General features: G+C 43.3%; 8 protein-coding genes across 8 annotated transcripts; 3 read left to right on the top strand and 5 right to left on the bottom strand.

The window, feature by feature from the left end:
• Positions 1-301: 301 nt before the first annotated feature.
• Positions 302-1,264, top strand: DSM5745_02414 (dihydrodipicolinate synthase family protein; the record flags this gene model as incomplete). Its single annotated transcript, XM_026744430.1, has 1 exon — positions 302-1,264. The coding sequence occupies one exon, from the start codon at positions 302-304 to the stop codon at positions 1,262-1,264; it is 963 nt and encodes a 320-aa protein (XP_026607593.1).
• A 47-nt stretch (positions 1,265-1,311) lies between these two features.
• Positions 1,312-3,661, bottom strand: DSM5745_02413 (Zn(II)2Cys6 transcription factor; the record flags this gene model as incomplete). The annotated part of the gene is made up of 8 exons (XM_026744429.1): positions 1,312-1,956; positions 2,001-2,179; positions 2,226-2,499; positions 2,544-3,085; positions 3,133-3,237; positions 3,285-3,391; positions 3,438-3,560; positions 3,612-3,661. The coding sequence occupies 8 exons, from the start codon at positions 3,659-3,661 to the stop codon at positions 1,312-1,314; spliced, it is 2,025 nt and encodes a 674-aa protein (XP_026607592.1).
• A 440-nt stretch (positions 3,662-4,101) lies between these two features.
• DSM5745_02412 (uncharacterized protein) lies at positions 4,102-4,481 on the bottom strand (the record flags this gene model as incomplete). The annotated part of the gene is made up of 2 exons (XM_026744428.1): positions 4,102-4,170; positions 4,227-4,481. 2 exons carry the CDS (start codon positions 4,479-4,481, stop codon positions 4,102-4,104), a joined length of 324 nt encoding a protein of 107 aa, XP_026607591.1.
• Positions 4,482-5,270: 789 nt separating this feature from the next.
• Positions 5,271-5,762, bottom strand: DSM5745_02411 (uncharacterized protein; the record flags this gene model as incomplete). Its single annotated transcript, XM_026744427.1, has 1 exon — positions 5,271-5,762. The coding sequence occupies one exon, from the start codon at positions 5,760-5,762 to the stop codon at positions 5,271-5,273; it is 492 nt and encodes a 163-aa protein (XP_026607590.1).
• A 716-nt stretch (positions 5,763-6,478) lies between these two features.
• On the bottom strand, positions 6,479-7,726 carry DSM5745_02410 (nitronate monooxygenase; the record flags this gene model as incomplete). The annotated part of the gene is made up of 4 exons (XM_026744426.1): positions 6,479-6,769; positions 6,821-7,322; positions 7,398-7,659; positions 7,714-7,726. 4 exons carry the CDS (start codon positions 7,724-7,726, stop codon positions 6,479-6,481), a joined length of 1,068 nt encoding a protein of 355 aa, XP_026607589.1.
• A 6,519-nt stretch (positions 7,727-14,245) lies between these two features.
• DSM5745_02409 (folic acid synthesis protein) lies at positions 14,246-15,742 on the top strand (the record flags this gene model as incomplete). Its single annotated transcript, XM_026744425.1, has 3 exons — positions 14,246-14,440; positions 14,487-14,695; positions 14,758-15,742. 3 exons carry the CDS (start codon positions 14,246-14,248, stop codon positions 15,740-15,742), a joined length of 1,389 nt encoding a protein of 462 aa, XP_026607588.1.
• Positions 15,743-16,079: 337 nt separating this feature from the next.
• On the bottom strand, positions 16,080-17,489 carry DSM5745_02408 (ADP-ribosylation factor GTPase-activating protein; the record flags this gene model as incomplete). The annotated part of the gene is made up of 4 exons (XM_026744424.1): positions 16,080-16,108; positions 16,157-16,474; positions 16,523-17,241; positions 17,299-17,489. The coding sequence occupies 4 exons, from the start codon at positions 17,487-17,489 to the stop codon at positions 16,080-16,082; spliced, it is 1,257 nt and encodes a 418-aa protein (XP_026607587.1).
• A 909-nt stretch (positions 17,490-18,398) lies between these two features.
• tim21 lies at positions 18,399-19,299 on the top strand (the record flags this gene model as incomplete). The annotated part of the gene is made up of 5 exons (XM_026744423.1): positions 18,399-18,653; positions 18,712-18,896; positions 18,953-19,007; positions 19,067-19,166; positions 19,217-19,299. 5 exons carry the CDS (start codon positions 18,399-18,401, stop codon positions 19,297-19,299), a joined length of 678 nt encoding a protein of 225 aa, XP_026607586.1.
• Between the last annotated feature and the right edge of the window lie 128 nt (positions 19,300-19,427).

The following is a 19,427-nucleotide window of genomic DNA, read 5'->3' as shown; positions in this document are numbered from 1 at the left end:
CTTGTCTGTCGAGATAGTCCAGATCAAGGCGGCGCGCAAAGCATTTGTACTGTAGTTATTCATCGTTGGAGTCGAGAGTTATCGCGATAGCGTCGGATGCTCCTCCGAGGGAATGTAGAATCGTAGATAGTCCTCCGTCGCATACCCCGCAGCCTCGGGCCTCCATCCGAGAGGGGTTTTGTATAATAATTCATGCGATGGCCGACGAAATGCTAAATCTACACTGCGAAGAAAAGACTGCGAAGAAAAGAAACTACCTTTACCTACCATTCAGCCCTCAACGACCTCACAGACAAACAAGATGTCTCCTCCCCACGTTCCCCCCGCTGGCATCTGGGTCCCCGCCGTCACCCCCTTCGACCACTCAACCGACACCCTCGACGTCGAGGCCTTCAAGAAATATACCCACTACCTATCCTCCCACCTCACAGGCCTCGTTATCCTCGGTACGAATGCTGAAGCCTTCCTCCTCACGCGCGAAGAACGATTCGCTGCCATCAAGGCCGCCCGCGAAGCCGTTGGCCCCGATTACCCAATCATGGCGGGAGTTGGCGCGCACTCCACAAAGCAAGTCCTCGAGCTTGCGGACGATGCCGCAAAAGCGGGCGCAAACTACCTGCTCGTGCTGCCCCCTGCGTACTTCGGCAAGGCGACCACCCCGGCTGTCGTCAAGCGATTCTTTGCAGATGTTGCGGCCAAGGCGCCTTTACCAGTTGTGATCTATAACTTCCCGGGTGTTACGAACGGCGTTGATATTGACTCGGAGAGTATTGTGGATATTGTGAAGGCGTCTAAGGAGGCGAACGGTGGAAAGAGCAACGTCGTTGGTGTGAAGCTCACATGTGCCCAGGTCGGGAAGATCACAAGACTCACAGCTGCTTTGACGCCTGAGGAGTTTGCGGTCTTCGGTGGACAGTCCGACTTCTTGATCGGTGGTCTTTCTGTTGGGTCCGCTGGATGTATTGCTGCGTTCGCGAATGTCGTTCCCAAAACAATTATGCAGATCTACCGGCTATACAAGGCTGGAGAGGTGGAGGAAGCTCTGGCTCTGCATCGCAAGGCTGCGCTGGCCGAGTCTCCATGCAAGAGCGGAATTGCGTCTACCAAGTATGCTGCCGCGATCGTGTCGGCTTCTAGGGCGGGCATCGAAGGCGCAGAGGAGAAGTTCAAGCCGAGGACTCCGTACGAGGAGGCCGGAGAGCCTGCAAAGGCCAACGTGAGAAAGGTCATGGCTGAGATCATAGCTATTGAGGATAGCCTGTAGTCATGTCTAGCATTAAACATCAATCATAAATCATACATATCTTAGAGTTACCAGATCTGGTTCTCAGTAACTGCATGCGCAACCCAGTCCACGTCGCCTGTGTCGATCGACTCCGCTACCGCCATGATTTCGGCCGTTGTCAGTCCGTCGCCCAGGCCTGGTAGGTCCGGAACGCGGTAGGCAGGTGGAAGTGGCGGTGACAACTCGAGCTCTTTTCCTTTGCCGGTATCATCAGGCTGCCGATCCGGTGCGAGCTGATACAAGAGAGCGCTCATCTGCTCAAGCTCATTCTTTCGGTACTGTGCAATCAAGTTACCGCGGGTAATCATATCATCCAGAATCAGGTAGCTCTTGTGGAGCCATGGTCGTCGGCTTTCCAGGAGGGCAGAGTCAATGGCCGGCGCCATCAGAAGAACAACGCTGGAGACAAAGGTCGACTCCAGGTCGAACGGAAGAAAACTGTCTGCGGGGGTCAGCTTGGCGTTGGTGAACAGATCAAGTTGCTCACCAAGAAGGCTTTGTTCGTATAAGCTGCTGAGGATGTTGAGCTGCTGCTGCGCGGAGTCAATGCACACTTGTAGCAGTCTGAGCACGTTTGCTGACGAGTTCAATGTCTCGAGACAAGTATCGGCGGACTGGAAGCGCATCTTCAAGAAACATAGAAGCAGCGGACGAGTCGCAAGGACAATGCACTACACATGTGAGCATAACTCTGCCTTCAGTGTACGGAACATACCTGATGGTAGAGCAGATGCAGATGGGCGGACATCCGGGAGACCCCGCTTATGGTGGTTTTGTCCAACTGCAAGTCAAACGAACGTTGAAGATCACCAGCGAGATCTGTTGTGCTAGCTAGGGCGGCTTTGGTTCTTAGCAAGAATTTCCGGTTGAGTCGGCCATCCGCTCCGTATACCGCTTAACCACCATTAGTACTTGTCTGAGAGTGCAGAGGGCAACTTACTGCTATTGATCTCCGCGATAATCTGGCACATGCGGATCTGCATACTCAGGGCTACCACCTTCTGAGGTGACCCAGGGAAGGAAGGAAGTTGGGGGTGAATGTGGCTGTCTTGAATCGACTGCGGCAATCCCATCAAGGAGGTCATTTGCCGGTCGAGTACATAGATCGTCCACCATATCTTGCGGCACCTCTGAACAAGCGCTTCACCGAGGTGCAGCACCGGCATGTCGGTATGCATGCCCTGGGCGAGGGCAATCCTCATCGCTTGACCGATCTAAACGGTTAGCGTATGAACAAAGGTTCAAGGGCTTTGCATACATAGTTATGTGCCGAATTTCGGTGGTCTAGTGCCTGGAGGTACAATGAAATGCAACACAGAATCTCTGTTGCGATAGTAGAGTCTCTAGCCAGGTGCGTCGTATCGGGAAGCAGTTGAAGAGCTCTGGTAAAGAACTCGCAGCCAGGAGGGCGGGTATCCCGATTTCGCTGAACAACAAGCGCTTTTCCAAGGGCGACAATGGCCAGGTAGTGAATGTACCACAGACCATCTGTTGCCATTTGCTGCTGAGGGTCTTCATAAAACGCATACAACCCGCCCATAAACGTCCCTTCGTCGAAGAGATGGTATAGCTGCCCGGCATGGAACTTGACCGCATTGATTAGATAGATTGAGTAATCCAGGGTTGGGACTATCGGCGCTTCTGCATAGACTGTAGTTCTCAGCCCATCCCAGCCCAAATCGTACGTGGAGCCTTCGAAGAGCAAGGTATCCGTTGGGAGCGGAGAGTTGTAGAGATGTTCATGCGTCATGCCCAATATCTTTCGAGCAAATGACCAGTTTGATGAAGTCCCCAGGTAGACTGTATCCGTAAGCTTCCGTCCGCCAGAAGACTCGGGGAGGTCTTACAAGTCTGTCCCGTCATTGAAGTCGTAAAGGCCGATGGTCCGGTAGACAATGGATTGGTGAGATCGGCGTCTTCGAGGTTCTGGCTATATCGGTCTTCCTCTCCACCTGCGACGGTCAGATGGCTGTTGAGGAATACATGCAGAGACGCGTACCATCATCAGGTCTTGCTCTTTCTTGCTCAACGTAACTATGCGGACTTGACAAGTCGTTCTCATCCCGTTCCAGTAAGGCAATTCTTCGCTGGAGGTCCTCGATAAACCTAGCTGGCGTCAGACTGTCCGGACAGAAGAGACGAAGCAACATACCCTCGAGTGACAAGAACCTTTTGATCTCTATCATCAAACACACAGGTCAACTTGCGTTTGTGGCATGTATTACAGGGCTGAAACCCCGAGCACTTGATCTTCTGCTTGCGGCACCGTTGGCATCTGCAGTACAACCAGGTTAGCACAGCCAAGGAAAAGCCACAATTAGCGTACGCATTTGTTGACCGCTTCCTAATGCCGTTCTCCTTGTGTGATCCGTCCATTTTGTATATTGTTGAGTATATTGAGGTGTCTCACGCAACGCAATCTCGCGAGCGGCACGACACGACATTGTGGGAAGCGGACGGGCTCCGAAATGCGGGGTGGCCATAGTGGAGACTGTCACCTGGTTATCTTATCATGGCAGGAAATGTTGCCCTGAATAGGAATCTGTTGGAGAGCGTGCATGAGTAGGCCAGTTCTAGCTCGTATCCGCCCATTGTGCTTGTTGATAGCAATGACCGGCAGCGCTCCCGGTTTGATATCAGGGAACCGGCTATGCTCCCGATGTTGTATCCGGATGACGATCAGCTTCCCCAGGATCCATTCAAACGTGCCCAGTTCCCCCATTGGAACTTGGCAGAATCCCCCGCATTGTGTCGAGCGGATCAGCCGATCAATTGTTTTGACCCCGGAGTTTGGGTCTCCGCAGTGTTGGTCTGGCTCAGCCGCTCAATCGGTGAACCTCAGGCGTACGGAGTAGGCAAAGACGGCAGATGTGAAGTGATTCGGTCTAATTCAGCCATCATAGTCAGTCTCCCTGTAAGCACTTGCTGGTGGGCTACTTACCTGTTTCTCAGTGATGAATAGTGTCAGGCAGAACGGAAGTGAGGAGTTGAAGACTTTAGGTATGGTTGAGTCGGATACACAGGGTCGACTAATTAGGCCTAGCGTGCCAATGTCAACGACACCTGAGGCAGCACGTCGCGCTCCTAAGAAGACACCCTGTTTAGCTTTCAACATCTCAATCCGTCGAGAACATCCCTCAGCCGTCTCGCTTAATGGAATCAAAGCCATTTCCATAATATCTTCTGCCTCAAGCATATTCTGCTCGAGTGTATAGGGCTGCTCTGAGCGCCCCTTCTAAAAGGAGGACTGTCGAGTTAAAGATCTCGGTAGCTCCGCGAGAACATTGTGCAGCATTCAACTGTCTCAAGAATTCTCGAAACATCTCCTTCAAGAGCTGATACAGTTTCCGGATGGTTGCAGGACTTTTTAGACGGTAACGGCCATGTCTCGCTCAGCTCATATTCGACTCCAACTACGAAAACACTATTCAGCCTCCAGACTTCCCTCACAAAACTATGAGAGGCCCATCTAGCGAGGTCAGCGATTGATCAAACTCTCAATCTATATCCATTTCTTGATGTTGTTTGCCTTCTCTCGCAAACACGTGAGTTCGAGGCTGCAAAAGGAGTACGCGGCGGCCTCACCAAAGGCGACCTTGCGCTCCCTCCGGCTCGGTGAGCGAAGTTGCTTTAACGCTTGGCTTATTGTCTCTAATGATTCTGTGTATAGGAAGGCAGCAGTTGTAGCATGCATAGATTCTAGGCTTGGTTCGTGTCATGTCTTCGAAATACCCTAAAAGCTGCTAATTGAGTATCTAGATCTCGCCAAAGCCTTGGGTCTTGAAGAAGGCGATTCGAGCCATCACTTGTCTACCCCTTTGGCAGAGCAGGCGGCAGCTTCACGCTTTCTTCAGTGCTGTCGTTTCAATACCATCTCTCGATAACACTTCGTGCTATACATTTGGCTACTAACACAAGTTCCCGAGCGGCAAGATAGTTCCTTCAATTCATTTGACCAGCAAATGCATCTATCTATCAGCAGAATTTACTCTGCACCGCTCACCTGCTCCTTCGACTCCAACCACATCTCACCCAACTGGCTAGGAAGAGACAACCAACAATCCTCAGCCTTATTCACAGCCTCCCTAACCTCCCTCCTAACAACAACCAACCCTTTCCTCTCCAACTCCTCCGCAAATATCTCAAACCACGGCTTGTTGCCTCCATTGGCTTTCCTCACACTCTCCTCCGCAATTCTTAGGATATCCCTCTTCCTATTCTCGAGCACAGACCCAACCTCGTGCGTCACGATCTTGGGGTTCGAGTGCTTGACTAGAACAGGGGAGATCGTGAACTTCCCGTCGCCCTTGTCCAGGTACCCCGTGACGTTCCCAAAGCGGTCGAAAACGTAGTAGTATATTGTGCCCGAGATTGCGAGGGGCCCGAGTGTCAGGATGTAGACTTTTGTGCGTGAGGTGTCGTAGATTAGGGGGGTTATGTGTAGGTTGAGGGGGCCTTGGGGGTGGGATTGAGACATTGTGCAGGTGGGTTTTGTTAGTTGGTCAACTGGTTTATGTTTAGACAAGTGTGAACGTTCCAAGGTTGATTGTTTGATATGGATATTCTAGCTGATTGCCGCTCGAGGAAAAACTAGGGCTTATATACTTATTACTTCTACCTGCTTTGGCCATGCTTGAGACACAGCTGAATGAATGGTTTGGTTTGGTTTTATCTTGTCTCATCGTCCATTGTCGCTCTTCTTCGATCCATTGTTATGGTGTTCTCCCCTGGTGGGCAGACGGACAAAGACGTAGCCCTAACTCTGCACAGGAGAAGTATCACCCTGAATGAACAAAGACAGCTGTCTTTGAACGCTCCACCTATCCATTAAAAATAGATAATCATTATGTTGCAGCCATGAATCATGTTTCAGAGAGGAATGTTTTGTAAGAATTCTGCTACAACTGAATGCACGCCAGCAGGCACCGAGGACATGGTAATCCTGAAATTGGGTATAAATACCTGCCTCCCTCGCTTTACTCTTTCCTTTCTTTTTTACCTTCGAGCATCTTAATGACAACTTCTTGTCGAGTATTTTTAGACTTTCTAAAAAACGCCTTCATTTAGCTTTCATGAGATGTGAACACCACATGGGCTGCCACCCCTAACTGGCTAGCATAGCAATAAATAAATAGATAAAATGCATAGCGGGGTATGTGCGCCGCCAGAGTATATATTAAACAGAAACAGTATTTACAGCTTGGCAAGCATTTTGTTGCCCTTGGCCATGAGGGCGGCCGCATCATCGACGAGTTCATCGACGATGGCCTTGGCGGACTTCTTCTCGTTCACCACGGCGGCGACCTTGCCCATCAGGTATGGGCGGGCGTTCTCAAGGTATTCGTCGTCAACGTCATCGGGAATGTTCTCCATGTCGTGCTCAACTGGAATGACACCCTTGGCGGTCAGGTCTTTGATCTCTTGCTGGCGGTTGTTCTCCCAGTTGAGGATGTATTCGTTCTTGCGCACGCGCAGGGGGCGGCCCTAGAAAAGTTAGCTGACTGAGCTAGAATAAATTTATCTCGAGAGACATACAGTGAAGATGATCGTGCGGATGTTGTCCTCGAAGCCGGCAGTGCGAACAGCCTCCTGGTGAGCCTTGGGGGCACCCGCCTCCTCAGCGAGAATGAAGCGGGTACCGACCCAGACACCGGAAGCTCCAAGCATCAGAGCAGCGGCAAGAGAGTTACCGTTGAACAGACCACCAGCAGCAACAACCTGCACAGGCTTGCCGGTGAAAGAGCTGATCTTGCCCTCGCAGAGCTTGGCAACGGTGGGAATAAGAACCGTCGTAGGGACATCACCAGTGTGACCACCACCCTCACCACCCTGGGCGCAAATCATATCCGCACCGATGTCAATAGCCTTCTGCACGTGCTTTGGGTGGCCAATCATGTTCATGTACAGAATTCCATGTTTGTGGAGCTTATCGACAACAGACTTGGGAGGAACACCGACGGCAGAGACGAAGAGCTTCGCGCCACTCTCGATGATGATGTCGACGAGTTCGTTAAGCTTGCCCTTTGTGTAGTCGTAACTGGAGGGGTCCACGGGTTAGCAGCAGAACCGACAAAAATGTACCGATGTGAGATTAAAATAGTAAACAACATACTTCGTCTTGCGCGCGCTTCCACCAACTTGAGGGAGCAGCAGATCAACGCCGAAAGGGGCGTTCTTGTCATTCAGGAAGCTCTTAAGTTCGGCAACCTGCTCGCGGAGCATGTCAGGAGTGTATCCGACACCTCCGATGACACCGAGACCACCCGCGTTGGTGACTGCTGCGGCCAACTTGGGCCCAGCAGCCACGTTCATTCCCGCCAGCAGGACGGGGTGGTTGATCTGGAGCAGATCGGTAAGCGTAGTCTTGATCTTCTCTGGGCAGAGTCAGCTCAGGTGGCCACATCGTCACATGCAAAGGAGGAACATACGGGGAGAGGCCATGATTGCAGGGAAGAGGCGAAGAAGAATGAAAAGACAGGGTATAAAAAAAAGAAGAGCGTAGAATATGAAGAGAAAATAGGAAACAAAGACAGAGAAAGCTGAAAGAACAAATAAAGAGCAAGGGCGCTGGTCAACCGAGGCGGAGACGCTGTCGGCGACGCCGTAATCAGAAAAGCCTCGGCTGAACGTGCGGATAACTATGGGGTAAGTCACCTGACACGGGCGGTGTCGGACGAGAGGTGGAGATCCCTTGGATCTCCGCGGTAAACTTAGTCGGATGACTTTAACTAACCTTTAAAAATAGGAAAAAAATTAACCTTTAACTTTGGCCGGATCTCATGGCCTAATTAGGAAATAAAATATAAAAAAAAAAAAATAAATATAGCTTAAATTCTTTTATATCTAGCTATTAAACTTTTATATTTTTATTTATTTTAAATCCTAAAAAATTTTATATTTTATTTACCCCTTAATTCTTATCCTAATTTTATATAACTAATTTTTGCCTAAGGTATTTATAACTTTAAAAGTTATAAGCCCGGCTTATACTTTACTTTTTTAAATATTATTTATATAATTATTTTTAAAGCTATTTATTACTTAAATTTAAACTTCTAAAGTTTTTTTTATTTGCTATATAATATGCTATAAAAAACCTTTAATTTTTACTTGTAAATACTTAATTTAATACTATTATTTTAAATAGCCCTAATACATGGCGCCTATAATATTAAATTACTAAATTAATAGCTATAAGCCTTATAATATAGGACTATATTAATTTTTTAGTTAATAATAAAAACCTACTACCTATTCTTATTAGCCCAAGGCCTATTCTTAAAAATTACTACTTTAATATTCCTAAGGAAGGCAAACTCTAGATAAGTTATTTAATAGCTAATAAACAAGGCAGATTTTATATTATTATAAAAAAATATTTTATTTAAAAAAAGAAATATAAAGCTTTACTAGGTATAATAATAGCTTATATAACCTTAACTATATTTAGCTCTTACTAGTAACTTTTATATAGCTAAAAATATCCGCGTGTAATACTTTAACTTTTTATAAAATATTATATATAATTTAATATTGCCTGCTAAATAAAAATTAAGGTAAAATAAAAAAAGATAGCTATTTACTAAGGTTTTTTTATTAAAAAGTAAATTAATAATTAGTGCAACCGCTGGGTTAGTGTATTTACTAAAGCTAAAAAGTTTAATATTTTTATTAGTAATTAAAATATTAACATACTCCAAGACTTTGTATATATCACTATAATTATTAATAAAAAGTTTAGTTAAAGGCTTTATATGGCCATTCTCTTCAAAAAAAAAAAAAACTTTACTAATGCTATTAAAAAGTTTAAAGTATTTTATACGCTTTAGGCCGTCTATACTACATATAATAAATTTAAATAACAGCTAATAAATAGCACCTTTACCACGCTTGGAGAAAATAACTTAATAAATAAAAAAGATAAAAATACTAAAAATAATAAGAAATCCAAGAAAAACAGTAAAAATAAAAATAATAAATTAAAGGTAACATGCCTAGTATATAGCTATTTATATTTTATTACTTTTTACTAGTATTTTAACACTAAAAAAGCTCTAAAAAATTAGGAGCCTTAAAAAAAAACTTTACAAAAAGTAAAAAAAAATATACAGGATTTAACTATTAAAAAAAAAGTACTAAGCACTTTTAAAAGATCTAGATTTAACACTATAATATTTAAAATTAAGGCTAAAAAAATAACTCCAAAGACCCAGAGAAAGTTATAATAATAATTACCTATTTACTATTTAATAGCTTATAATATAGCCTATATAAAAGTGTTATTATTAACTCTGGATTTTTTATATATATTACTAATAACTTTACTAAAATAATTAATATCTGCAACGCCTTTAAAAATAATATTATTTTTATTAATAATATTATTAATAAGATTAAAAAGTTTGGTATACTCCATGTTTCTTGCAAGGGACTAAATAGCTTAAAAAGGCTTTTAAAGCTTAAGAATTACGCCTACATTCCTGGCTTTTATACTACTATTATATCCCTTAATAAAGCCGTGTTAGTAAATCTATATTTTAGCAGCTGTAAAAGGACTCTTAAAGACTTAAAAAAAATAGACTTTTATATACTTAAATAATATTATAAATTATATATACTTTACTACAAAAAATTTAATATTAATAATAATAAAAAGATTAAGGCCTTTTATATTATAATAAAAATAAAAATTTAATACTTTATAACTTTAAAAATATTATTAAAAAGCCTAAAAATTTAGTATAAGCATATAGGCCACCTTAACGCCAACATAGTATTTAAACTTTTAATATTTGCAACTAGTATATAAATTAATCCGGCACCTTAACTCTTTAATAAAAAGTAAGAAAAAAAATCACTTTACATGCCATGTAAACTCTTGTAATTTCCTAAGTAAATATTATAAATTAAATTAACTAGAGCAACCCAACCCTTTAAAAGGATTTATTTTAATATTCTTACTTTTAAAGCATCTTAAAATAATATAAAATACATTTTTTATTTTTTAAATAATATTACTTAAATAAGGTGGATAGTACTACATGCTAAAAAAAATAATTACTAGCGTGTTATTTAATTACTTAATACCTACGCCTTTAGGTAATATAGCCTTTATATTTAGTTTTTTTATATAAATAATAAGATATTGCAGCTCTTAAATAACTTTAAATTTATTAAAAAATAATAGGGTTTAGCCTTTAAAATTATTATTTTTAATACACTTGAATAAAATAGTGCAAGTAAATAATTAGGAGGAATTATTTTATAAAAAGCCAGGGCGCTTTTATTAGCTACTAATATACCCTAAAATCTTATATTTAAAGTTATAAAGGCATTTATTTATATACTAAATCACATGCCTATAAAAAATAAAAAAAATAAATAGTTTATATTACTTTAAAAGTTTTAAGCGTTAATAGGTAATACTTGCCTAGTAAATATAGCTAATATTTTTAAGTTTAGATTACTTACTTACTAATAGCTAAAAATCCCTAACTTTTATAAAATAAAGCCAAGAGCGGCTATTAAATATTTTTATAAATATAAAAAAGCCTATAATATTTAAAAAATTTAGAACCCTCGCGCTAAAGCCATATAATATTTAGTTATTTAAGTAAGAAATATGGTATTTAATAAGGTAAGAACCTATAATAAAAACAACCTAATTTATATAGCTAGTTTAAAATATATTATCCTAGTATATATTAATAAAAAAAAAAAAAAAAGCTAGTTAATATACTATTTCTTATTAGCTTTAAAAATAATTTTCCTAAACTTAATAATAAAAATAAGCCTACTCCTAAGCTTAATAACATAAAAATAGGTAAAAATAAAAAGGTTAAAAATAATAAACCTTACGCTAAAATTAATGCTTAAAATAAAGCTATTTTTAACTTACCTAGTAATTTAATATTATATAATAATAAAAACCCTATAATTTTGCTTATTCCCGCTGCTAGCCCAAGCTTGGCAAGTATTATAGTTAATTAAAGCTTTTAAACCTATAATAACTATAAAACTATTTTAATAACACCTAACTAGGTAGTAAAAAGCAAGAAAAATAAAAAAATCCTTAACTTTAAAAATAACAGCGCTAGAGGGCTCCTATAACTAAAAAATAATATAAATAAAAATAATAATAAAAAAAAAATACTAACACTGCTTTCCCCTAAAAAATCTAACCTAAAATTATATAAAACTAATATAAAAAAAGGGAAGTAAAATCCTAATCCTAAACTTTTAACTACGCAGGTTAAATTAAATAAAAAGGCCTAATATAACCGCCTGCATTAAAAGTAAAATTTAAAAAATTTTATAAATAAAGACCACCTGAGATAAAGGCCTTTTTTTAAAGTTTTTTATATTAAATTTTTTTACTAGCTAGCAAAAGACTTTATTAAATATTATATTTTTTTTTACTTAGCAATTTCTAAGCCTCCCGGACCATTATAAAAGGCACTAGGTAAAGCTATTTATAAAAATTAGCTTTAAAAAGAACTAAAGAACTAGGCAGAACTTATAAAGTATTTATATAAGAACTAGTTTATAAAAGTTACTAAAGTTAAATTTAGTACTCTTAAAAAACTTTATATCTTTAAAATTATCCTTATACTAAAAGGCAAGATTATTATACTACTTATATAAGTATTTAAATATAAATTTAATGCTGCTAGCTATCTAAATAAATTTAAAGCACGCCTTTATACTAGGGGAGATTTTTAACCTAGTAACTATATTAATACTATAATAGCAACTTTTATTACCTAATTATTTTAATTTATAATGGCGCTTGTTGCTTATTTTAACCTTAATATTATTTAATTAAATATTATTAACACCTTTATTTAAAGCTTTATAAATAAAAAAATATATATTAAAACACTACCTGGCCCCTGGCGCGTTAAAAGCAGAGTATTTAAGTTAAATTAACCCTTATATAGCCTTAAATAATTACCACGTATTTAGTAAAAAAAAATATTTTTAATACTTTTTAAATATAGCTTTAAGCTAGTGCCAGAAGAGCCTTGCCTTTTTATTATAAAGTATTTTATGGTTATTTTTTTTATTAATAATATACTTGTTATAAGCAAGAAATTAGCTAAAGCTAAAAAGAAGGCCACTAACTTTATTAAATATATAAAGTGTATATATAAATTATAAAATCTTAGTAAAGTAAAATAGTTTTTAAATATTAAAATTATTTGTAATTATTATAATTAAAAAATCTAGTTACTTTAAGATTTTTATATTAATAATTTACAGGCTAAATATAACCTCACGGCACTAAGTAAAACATTAAAAATATTTTTACTTACTAAAAAACTAACGCCTACACCTTTAGATTATACACCTATAAAGCAAGATATTCTTCTATACTAATAACTTATTAGCTTATTTTTTTATCCTATTATAATAACACGCCTTAACGCCTTTAAAGTAGCCAGCAAGCTTGCTTAGCATATAATATAGCTTACTAAAACTTATATTAAAATAGCTAAGTACACTATTTAATATTTTATTACCACAAAGGACCTAAAAATTAAATATTTAGTTAATACTAAAAAAATTATTACCATGGCCTTTAATGCATCCTTTAGTAATAATCCTAACTAATATAGCTTTAATAAATAGCTTATAAAGCTATTTAAAGGTTTAATTAACTAAAACACTTGTAAATAAAAAATAGTTACCACCTTTACTACTAAAGCTAAATTACTTGCTATTACCAAGGGAGCAAAAAACCTTATATAATAAAAAAAACTTTTTAACACTATAAAATTTAATTTAAAGGTTAAATTACGCCTTTTTTATAATAACACCTAAATTATATAATTACTTAACTTAAATAATCTTATATTTACTATATAACTTTAACATGTTAATATTTATTATTACTAGCTTTGCAAGAAGTGTTAAAACAAAGAAATTAAAATTAATTAAATAAAAATAAAAAATTAACTAGTAAATAGCCTTACTAAACTTTTTAATAGCCCTTGCTATAAAACATTTATTTACTAACTTAGCCTTATTAAAATTAAAGCTATTTTTAATACCTAGTATTAACGCTTTTATTCCTTTAAGCACTAGGGGATGTATTAAATAAAAGGTAAAAATCCCTTAAATCTTTATAGTAAACTTAATTAAATAACTTTAACTAATTTTTAAAAATAAAAAAAAAATTAACCTCTAACTTTGGCCGGATCTCATGGCCTAATTAGAAAATAAAATATAAAAAAAAAAAGGGATAAATACAGCTTAAATTTTCCTGTATCTAGCCATTAAACTCTCACATCCTTATTTATCTTAGATCCTAAGAAATCTCATGTTCTATTTACCCCTTGATTCTCATCCCAATCTCACATGACCAATTTCTGCCTGAGGCATCCGTAACTCCGAAAGGCGGGGCATGGCCTGACGTTTCTGCCTTGATGCCTTGACCTTAAGGCTTTGAGGATTCTATCACGTGCCTTGTGACATTTTCGACGACATGACGTATCCGTATCCATCAATTCTATAGATCCAAACGACACAATTACGAGATGAGGGTTCTGTCAGTGGGCCCATGGCAAGGCTGTGCTATCTCTCGAAGCCCAGCCCTTCGCGCTCGCTTACTGTGTTCAAGAGCATGCAGTGCAGAGCTGTCGGACAGGTTGTACGGGACCTTGCATAAGAGGTGATTTCTTAGCCATTGTACATACAATCCAATTCTAACTGTAATAGAGACCATAATCTTGGTATGTGATGCTGTCCGACACTTAGTTGCTTTTGACAGCTTTGTCGTGCAGTCCGCCAAATCAAGCCGTAAGCTGACATCCATCAGAGCTCTCACAACATACTGCAAGTGCATGCCCTCGGCGCCCGGCTTTCAGGCTTAACACCGTCATTGCTCACAATGAGCGTCTGAAACCCTTGTCGAGCATTCGGCACTTCTCTGTTCGATCAGCTCCGCTCAAAGCTGCAATGGATGCTATCAGGCCTACGCATAGGGCCTTTATTGCTCTAGGCAGTAATGTCGGGGAGCGGGTTGAGATGATCGAGAAGGCGTGTCTGGAGATGGACCGCGCCAATATCAAAGTCATAAGGACTAGTTCTCTGTTTGAGACGGCTCCGATGTATTATCTCGACCAGGAGCCTTTCATGAACGGCGTTTGCGAGGTGCGTCTATCCCCCATATCTACCGAACATATTCTGATTGCCGCAGGTCGAAACAACCTTGCAACCGCTGGAGCTCCTCGATGCTCTACAAGCCATTGAGATCGGCCTAGGGAGGAAAAAGCTGATAGATAAGGGCCCGCGGTCAATCGATCTCGATATCCTCCTTTACGACCAAGATACCTTCACCCACGATCGACTCAACATCCCGCACAAGCTGATGTTGGAGCGAGACTTCGTCCTGCGACCTCTCAGCCAGTAAGCTCATAACCCCAACCTCTCACTGCAGGTGAAAAAAGCAATCTAACAACTTCCCACAGACTAATCCACAACGAAACCCCCCCTTTCAAAGGCCACAAAAAGACCTACGCTTCCCACCTATCCTCCCTCCCACCCCCCTCACCCATCCCCATCGCAACAACCTACATCTCCCCCTCCTTCCCACCCCTCCGCTCCACCGACCCCTCCAGACGAACCCACATAATGGCAATCCTAAACCTCACCCCAGACTCCTTCTCCGACGGCGGCAAACACCCCGCAACAGATCTCGAAACCCTAACAGCCACCGTCCGCTCCTTCATCGCCTCCGGCGCAACCATCATCGACGTCGGCGGCGAAAGCACACGGCCCGGCTCCGTCCCCGTCAGCTCAGACGAGGAACTCCGCCGCATCATCCCCGCCATCCGGCACATCCGCACGTCCATCCCCGAAGCCAAGAACGTAGCCATCAGCGTGGATACGTACCGCGCGCGCGTCGCGCACGAAGCTCTCGCCGCTGGCGCAGACATCATCAACGACGTTTCTGCGGGCACCCTAGACCCGGAGATGCTGGGGACCGTCGCGCGGTCAGGGAAGTCAATCGTGCTTATGCACATGCGCGGGTCGCCGTCCACGATGACGAAGCTGACGGAGTATCCGAATGGCGTGATTCCCGACGTGAGCAGCGAGCTTCTTGAGCGTGTTGCGGCCGCCGAGGCAGCGGGGATACGCCGGTGGCGGATCATCCTCGATCCTGGGCTGGGCTTTGCCAAGAACCAGGCGGAGGATCTGGCTATTCTTAAAGATCTTGCTGCGTTCCGGGCCGTGCAGGGGCTGGAGTACTTTCCTTGGTTGATGGGGCCGAGTCGGAAGAGGTTTATTGGGAGGTTGACTGGTGTTGAGAAGGCGAGTGAGCGTGGTTGGGGCACGGCGGCAACGGTTACGGCGAGTATTGCTGGGGGTGCGGATATTGTGAGGGTGCATGATGTCAAGGAGATGTGGCAGGTTGCTAGGGTTGCGGATGCGATATATCGGGGTGCGGAGTAGGTGGTGGGAGACCAACAGTGTGTATAAACTAGGGTCTATGGTTTTGTATAAAAGAACTAAAGCTGTATCTTTGAACAAATGTACAGGAGCTTGGAAGAGAATATAAAAGGCCAACGGTGGTCATCAAAGTGATTCGAATATTTTGTACTAGTTTGCGAGTAGAACAAGTGACCCATAGCCGTTCGGCAAGAAGGCTACCAGGTATGAAGTCGGATTGCTGCTTCGAACGCCTGGGACAGAACTACGCGTGCCAAGTGAGGGATCAAATAAAGGAAACAGGCTGACTAACGCGATCGTAAGCTGAGGATATCATCGTCGAATAGAAACTCTAGCACATTTAGCTGTTGAGATAGCTGCGTATAGCACCTGCATACACGTTAGTGGAAGTTAGAACCTGAGATACAAGGGACTGACCTTGCAACTTGCTTGCACCGTCACCCACGAGCTGCGTCAAATTCTCCAGGTCGTCTCCTGCAGTGATGCCGAATCGTCGAACAAAGTCCTTCGCTGCTGTCTCGAGGTCACCATACGTGTCTTCGACAGGAGGATAATCATCTTCAGGTCGACCGAAGTACGAGTTGCTAGAAATAGCCTGGGCGCCGTCGAACTGGCGAAGACGCTCCTTGGCCTCTGACTGCGCAGCTGGGTCGAAACGGTCACGTCCGAAGAACTCGTCAGATGAGATACCCTTTTGAGCTCCGAACTTGCTCTTTGTTCGTTGAATTTCTTCTTCTGCTGTATTATTAGTTATGCGTGGATAATAAATGTTTGCAGACGCACCATCTTCAGCGGAGCGCGCGGCACCAACCGCACCAAAGCCGAGCTTCTTGGGCGCGGGCGGCTTCGAGCTAACCGTTTGACCGAAGCCAAGCCTACCCATACCCATTCCGAGACGCTCCACATCACTGGAGTTCCGTTCGTGGGTAGCCTTGGTGGCACCAAAGCCGCCCTTGTTAGGGCTAAGCGGTGTTGGCGAGGCGATAGCAGTAGCTCCCGCGCTGGGGGCCTTGGCCTTGGCCTCTGCCTCTTCAGCTTCGCGATCATAGCCGAGCTTCTCGATGCGTTCCGCCTCCTCCTTGGCCTTCCTCTCAGCCTCGTCAAAGTCGATCAGATCCGCTCCGCCGACCTTCTTCGCACCGAGCTTGGTCGGCTTCTTGGCTCCAAGAACACTGCTCTTCTTCGCGGTCGTCGCTCCAGACGTTTTCCGAGCAGCAGCGCTAGCTCTAATCGCCGTCGGCGCCGTTGAGACAGGGGAGGATTCCTTATCGGAGGAAAGAGGCGACTTCGAGCGGGAGGTGTTCGCGCCTGCGTTCAAAAAGGGGGAGGAAGTACGGCTGACGACAGGGGGTGTGCCAGTGCGTGATGGGGGATTGCTGGGTCGCTTGATGGACGGCTTGTCCCAGGATGAGAAGAAATCGTCGTCATCGCCGGCAGGCGTGCTGGAGCCGTTGGACGTCGTACCAACGGCGACATCTGTAATCACAACCTCTTCGGGGTATCTAAAAAGGCGAGGGGTCAGCGTCTCTGGGAGGTCAAGAGCTCAAGCAATCACTTACTCTTGTGCATCCAAGGCGGCGCGCCTCTTCAATTCCTCCTTGTACTTGACAGCGGCGTTGGAGGTGTATTTGACCTTCGAGTCCTTGCTAGCGAGGGCGGCGGACCCTCCGTTCGATTGGAAGTATTTCGTGGCGGACTCATTTCCACCGACTTTCATAATACGAAGCTGTTCCCATTGCCATTCTATCATGGGTGTTAGTTGAGGACAGATATCATTTCGAAGATAGGCGGCATACGGTCGAGGTTTGTGGAACGAACAAAGGAGATGTGGACACCGAGGTTGCGGTGGTTCGCTGAGCAGTCAAGGCACAGGTAGATTCCGAAGGGCACAGACGACCATGTAGGGTTCTTTGAGCCGCAGTCAAAACATATCTGGGGATTTCCACGAGCACGGGGTCAGTCTAGGAAAATGCGGTATATGGAGGGGCTCTGGCACCTTGTTTGCGGGTTTTGTTTTGAGCTTCTCAAAGATCTTTTGAGACTCCGCCTTGGTGGCAGTCATTGCGGCGGTAGTAAGATATCAGCAAGTCAAATGATGACTGGAATGAAAGTGTCCGAAGTGTTCGTGGGAGAGTCGGAGGGAACTTGAAGGGATCCCCGAGTCGGGAGGGCGAACGTGGTCGGAAAGGGTCTGGCGCCTAACCGTTTTTGCATTCTGCTTCCGCTGCCGCCACTGAAGTATACAGCGAATTGCCAAGTTACTGTAGTAGTTATTATTCTGCTCTGCTTGAGAACTGTCCAAAATATACCAGTCTTAGCAGTATCATCCTGTCTGGCTTATTGACTTCACAAATGCATACGATTTTGACCGTACAGTGTGGTATTGCAAATACATAGTCGCGCTCAGGCACGTGACCCACCTCCTCATCCCCACATCCAGGTCCCGATACAGAAAAGAATCCAGTTCCAGCAACAGTTCAAAAATATCTACGGAGATACAAAGCAACACTACACCTAGTACGCTTCACACCCCAATTCGTGCCTGCTACAGTCGCGCGATTAAGTTCCCGTCAACCAATCAGCGGGTAACCGCGACAGTTTCATACAGCCGGCGCTGAAACCCTACCTACGAAAGCACTCCAACGTCCAAAGACCGAAAATGAGCCTCGTTCACCTCCGCCCCTCTCCGCTCCTCCGTCCGAGTCTCCTCCTCTCCCATCCCCTCCTCCCCCGCACATCCCAACACACCTACGCCACACAAAATTCCTCCGCAGCGCCGCGACGGAGAAACGTCACAGTATTATCGGACGATGGCCGGTATACATGGGGCGAGCTGAGTGGGAGGGAAAAGGTTGCGCGGGCGACGCAGCAGTCGATTAACTTTGTGGTGGTGTTGGCTGGAGCTGCTCTTACGGTAGGCGCAAGCGCAATCGGAAGCCGGACTGCGGAATGGTGCTGATCAGTTGCGATAGGGCGGCGTCTTCTATCTGTTATATACCGAGGTCTTTTCGCCAAATAGTAAGACGTGGCAGTTCGAGAAGGCTGTTGAGAGGGTCAAGAACGATGCACGGTGTACCGCTCTTTTGGGTGATCGGAGGGAGATCCAGGCGTACGGAGAGAATACTTGGAGCCGGTGGGCGAGGAATAGGCCGATTGCGTATGTCACATCTACTTGACTACGCGGTATGTGACTGGGAAGCTAATCGATGGCAGCACAACGTTTGAGAAGGACCAACAAGGCCGCGAGCATATGAGGATGAACTTTCATGTATGTTCTTGAAGCGCAATGCATTGAGGTCGGAGTAGACAGACTAACTAACTTGACAGGTTGCGGGACCACGAAACTCTGGAACTGTCTTTGTACACATGGTGAAGCCAACAGACACGAACGAGTGGGAATATCGACTTCTTGCGCTCGAAGTCAAAGGTTTGTTTCGTCTTCTGCGTGATATTCTAGGTGTGCTAACGTAGCCGCAGGCTACTCCCGGGTCGTTCTCGAGGAGCGCCACGACCCCAAAGTTGGCGGAGAGCTGAAGATTTTCGGCATCCGGTGGAAGTAGGATGCTTCTAGCTTTCGCCTAGGGATGATATGCTACTGTATTATATGATATAAATGCGATTCGTATACCCTGGCCTACGCGCCTAAATTGATATCCCTATGAGGCCAATCTTTCTGTGTGTCTATAAG

Source organism: Aspergillus mulundensis (assembly GCF_003369625.1).
Source record: "Aspergillus mulundensis strain DSM 5745 chromosome Unknown scaffold_1, whole genome shotgun sequence".
NCBI lineage: Eukaryota > Fungi > Ascomycota > Eurotiomycetes > Eurotiales > Aspergillaceae > Aspergillus > Aspergillus mulundensis.
The sequence above is the reverse complement of the archived record's forward strand: the minus strand, read 5'-3'. Positions and strand labels throughout refer to the sequence as shown.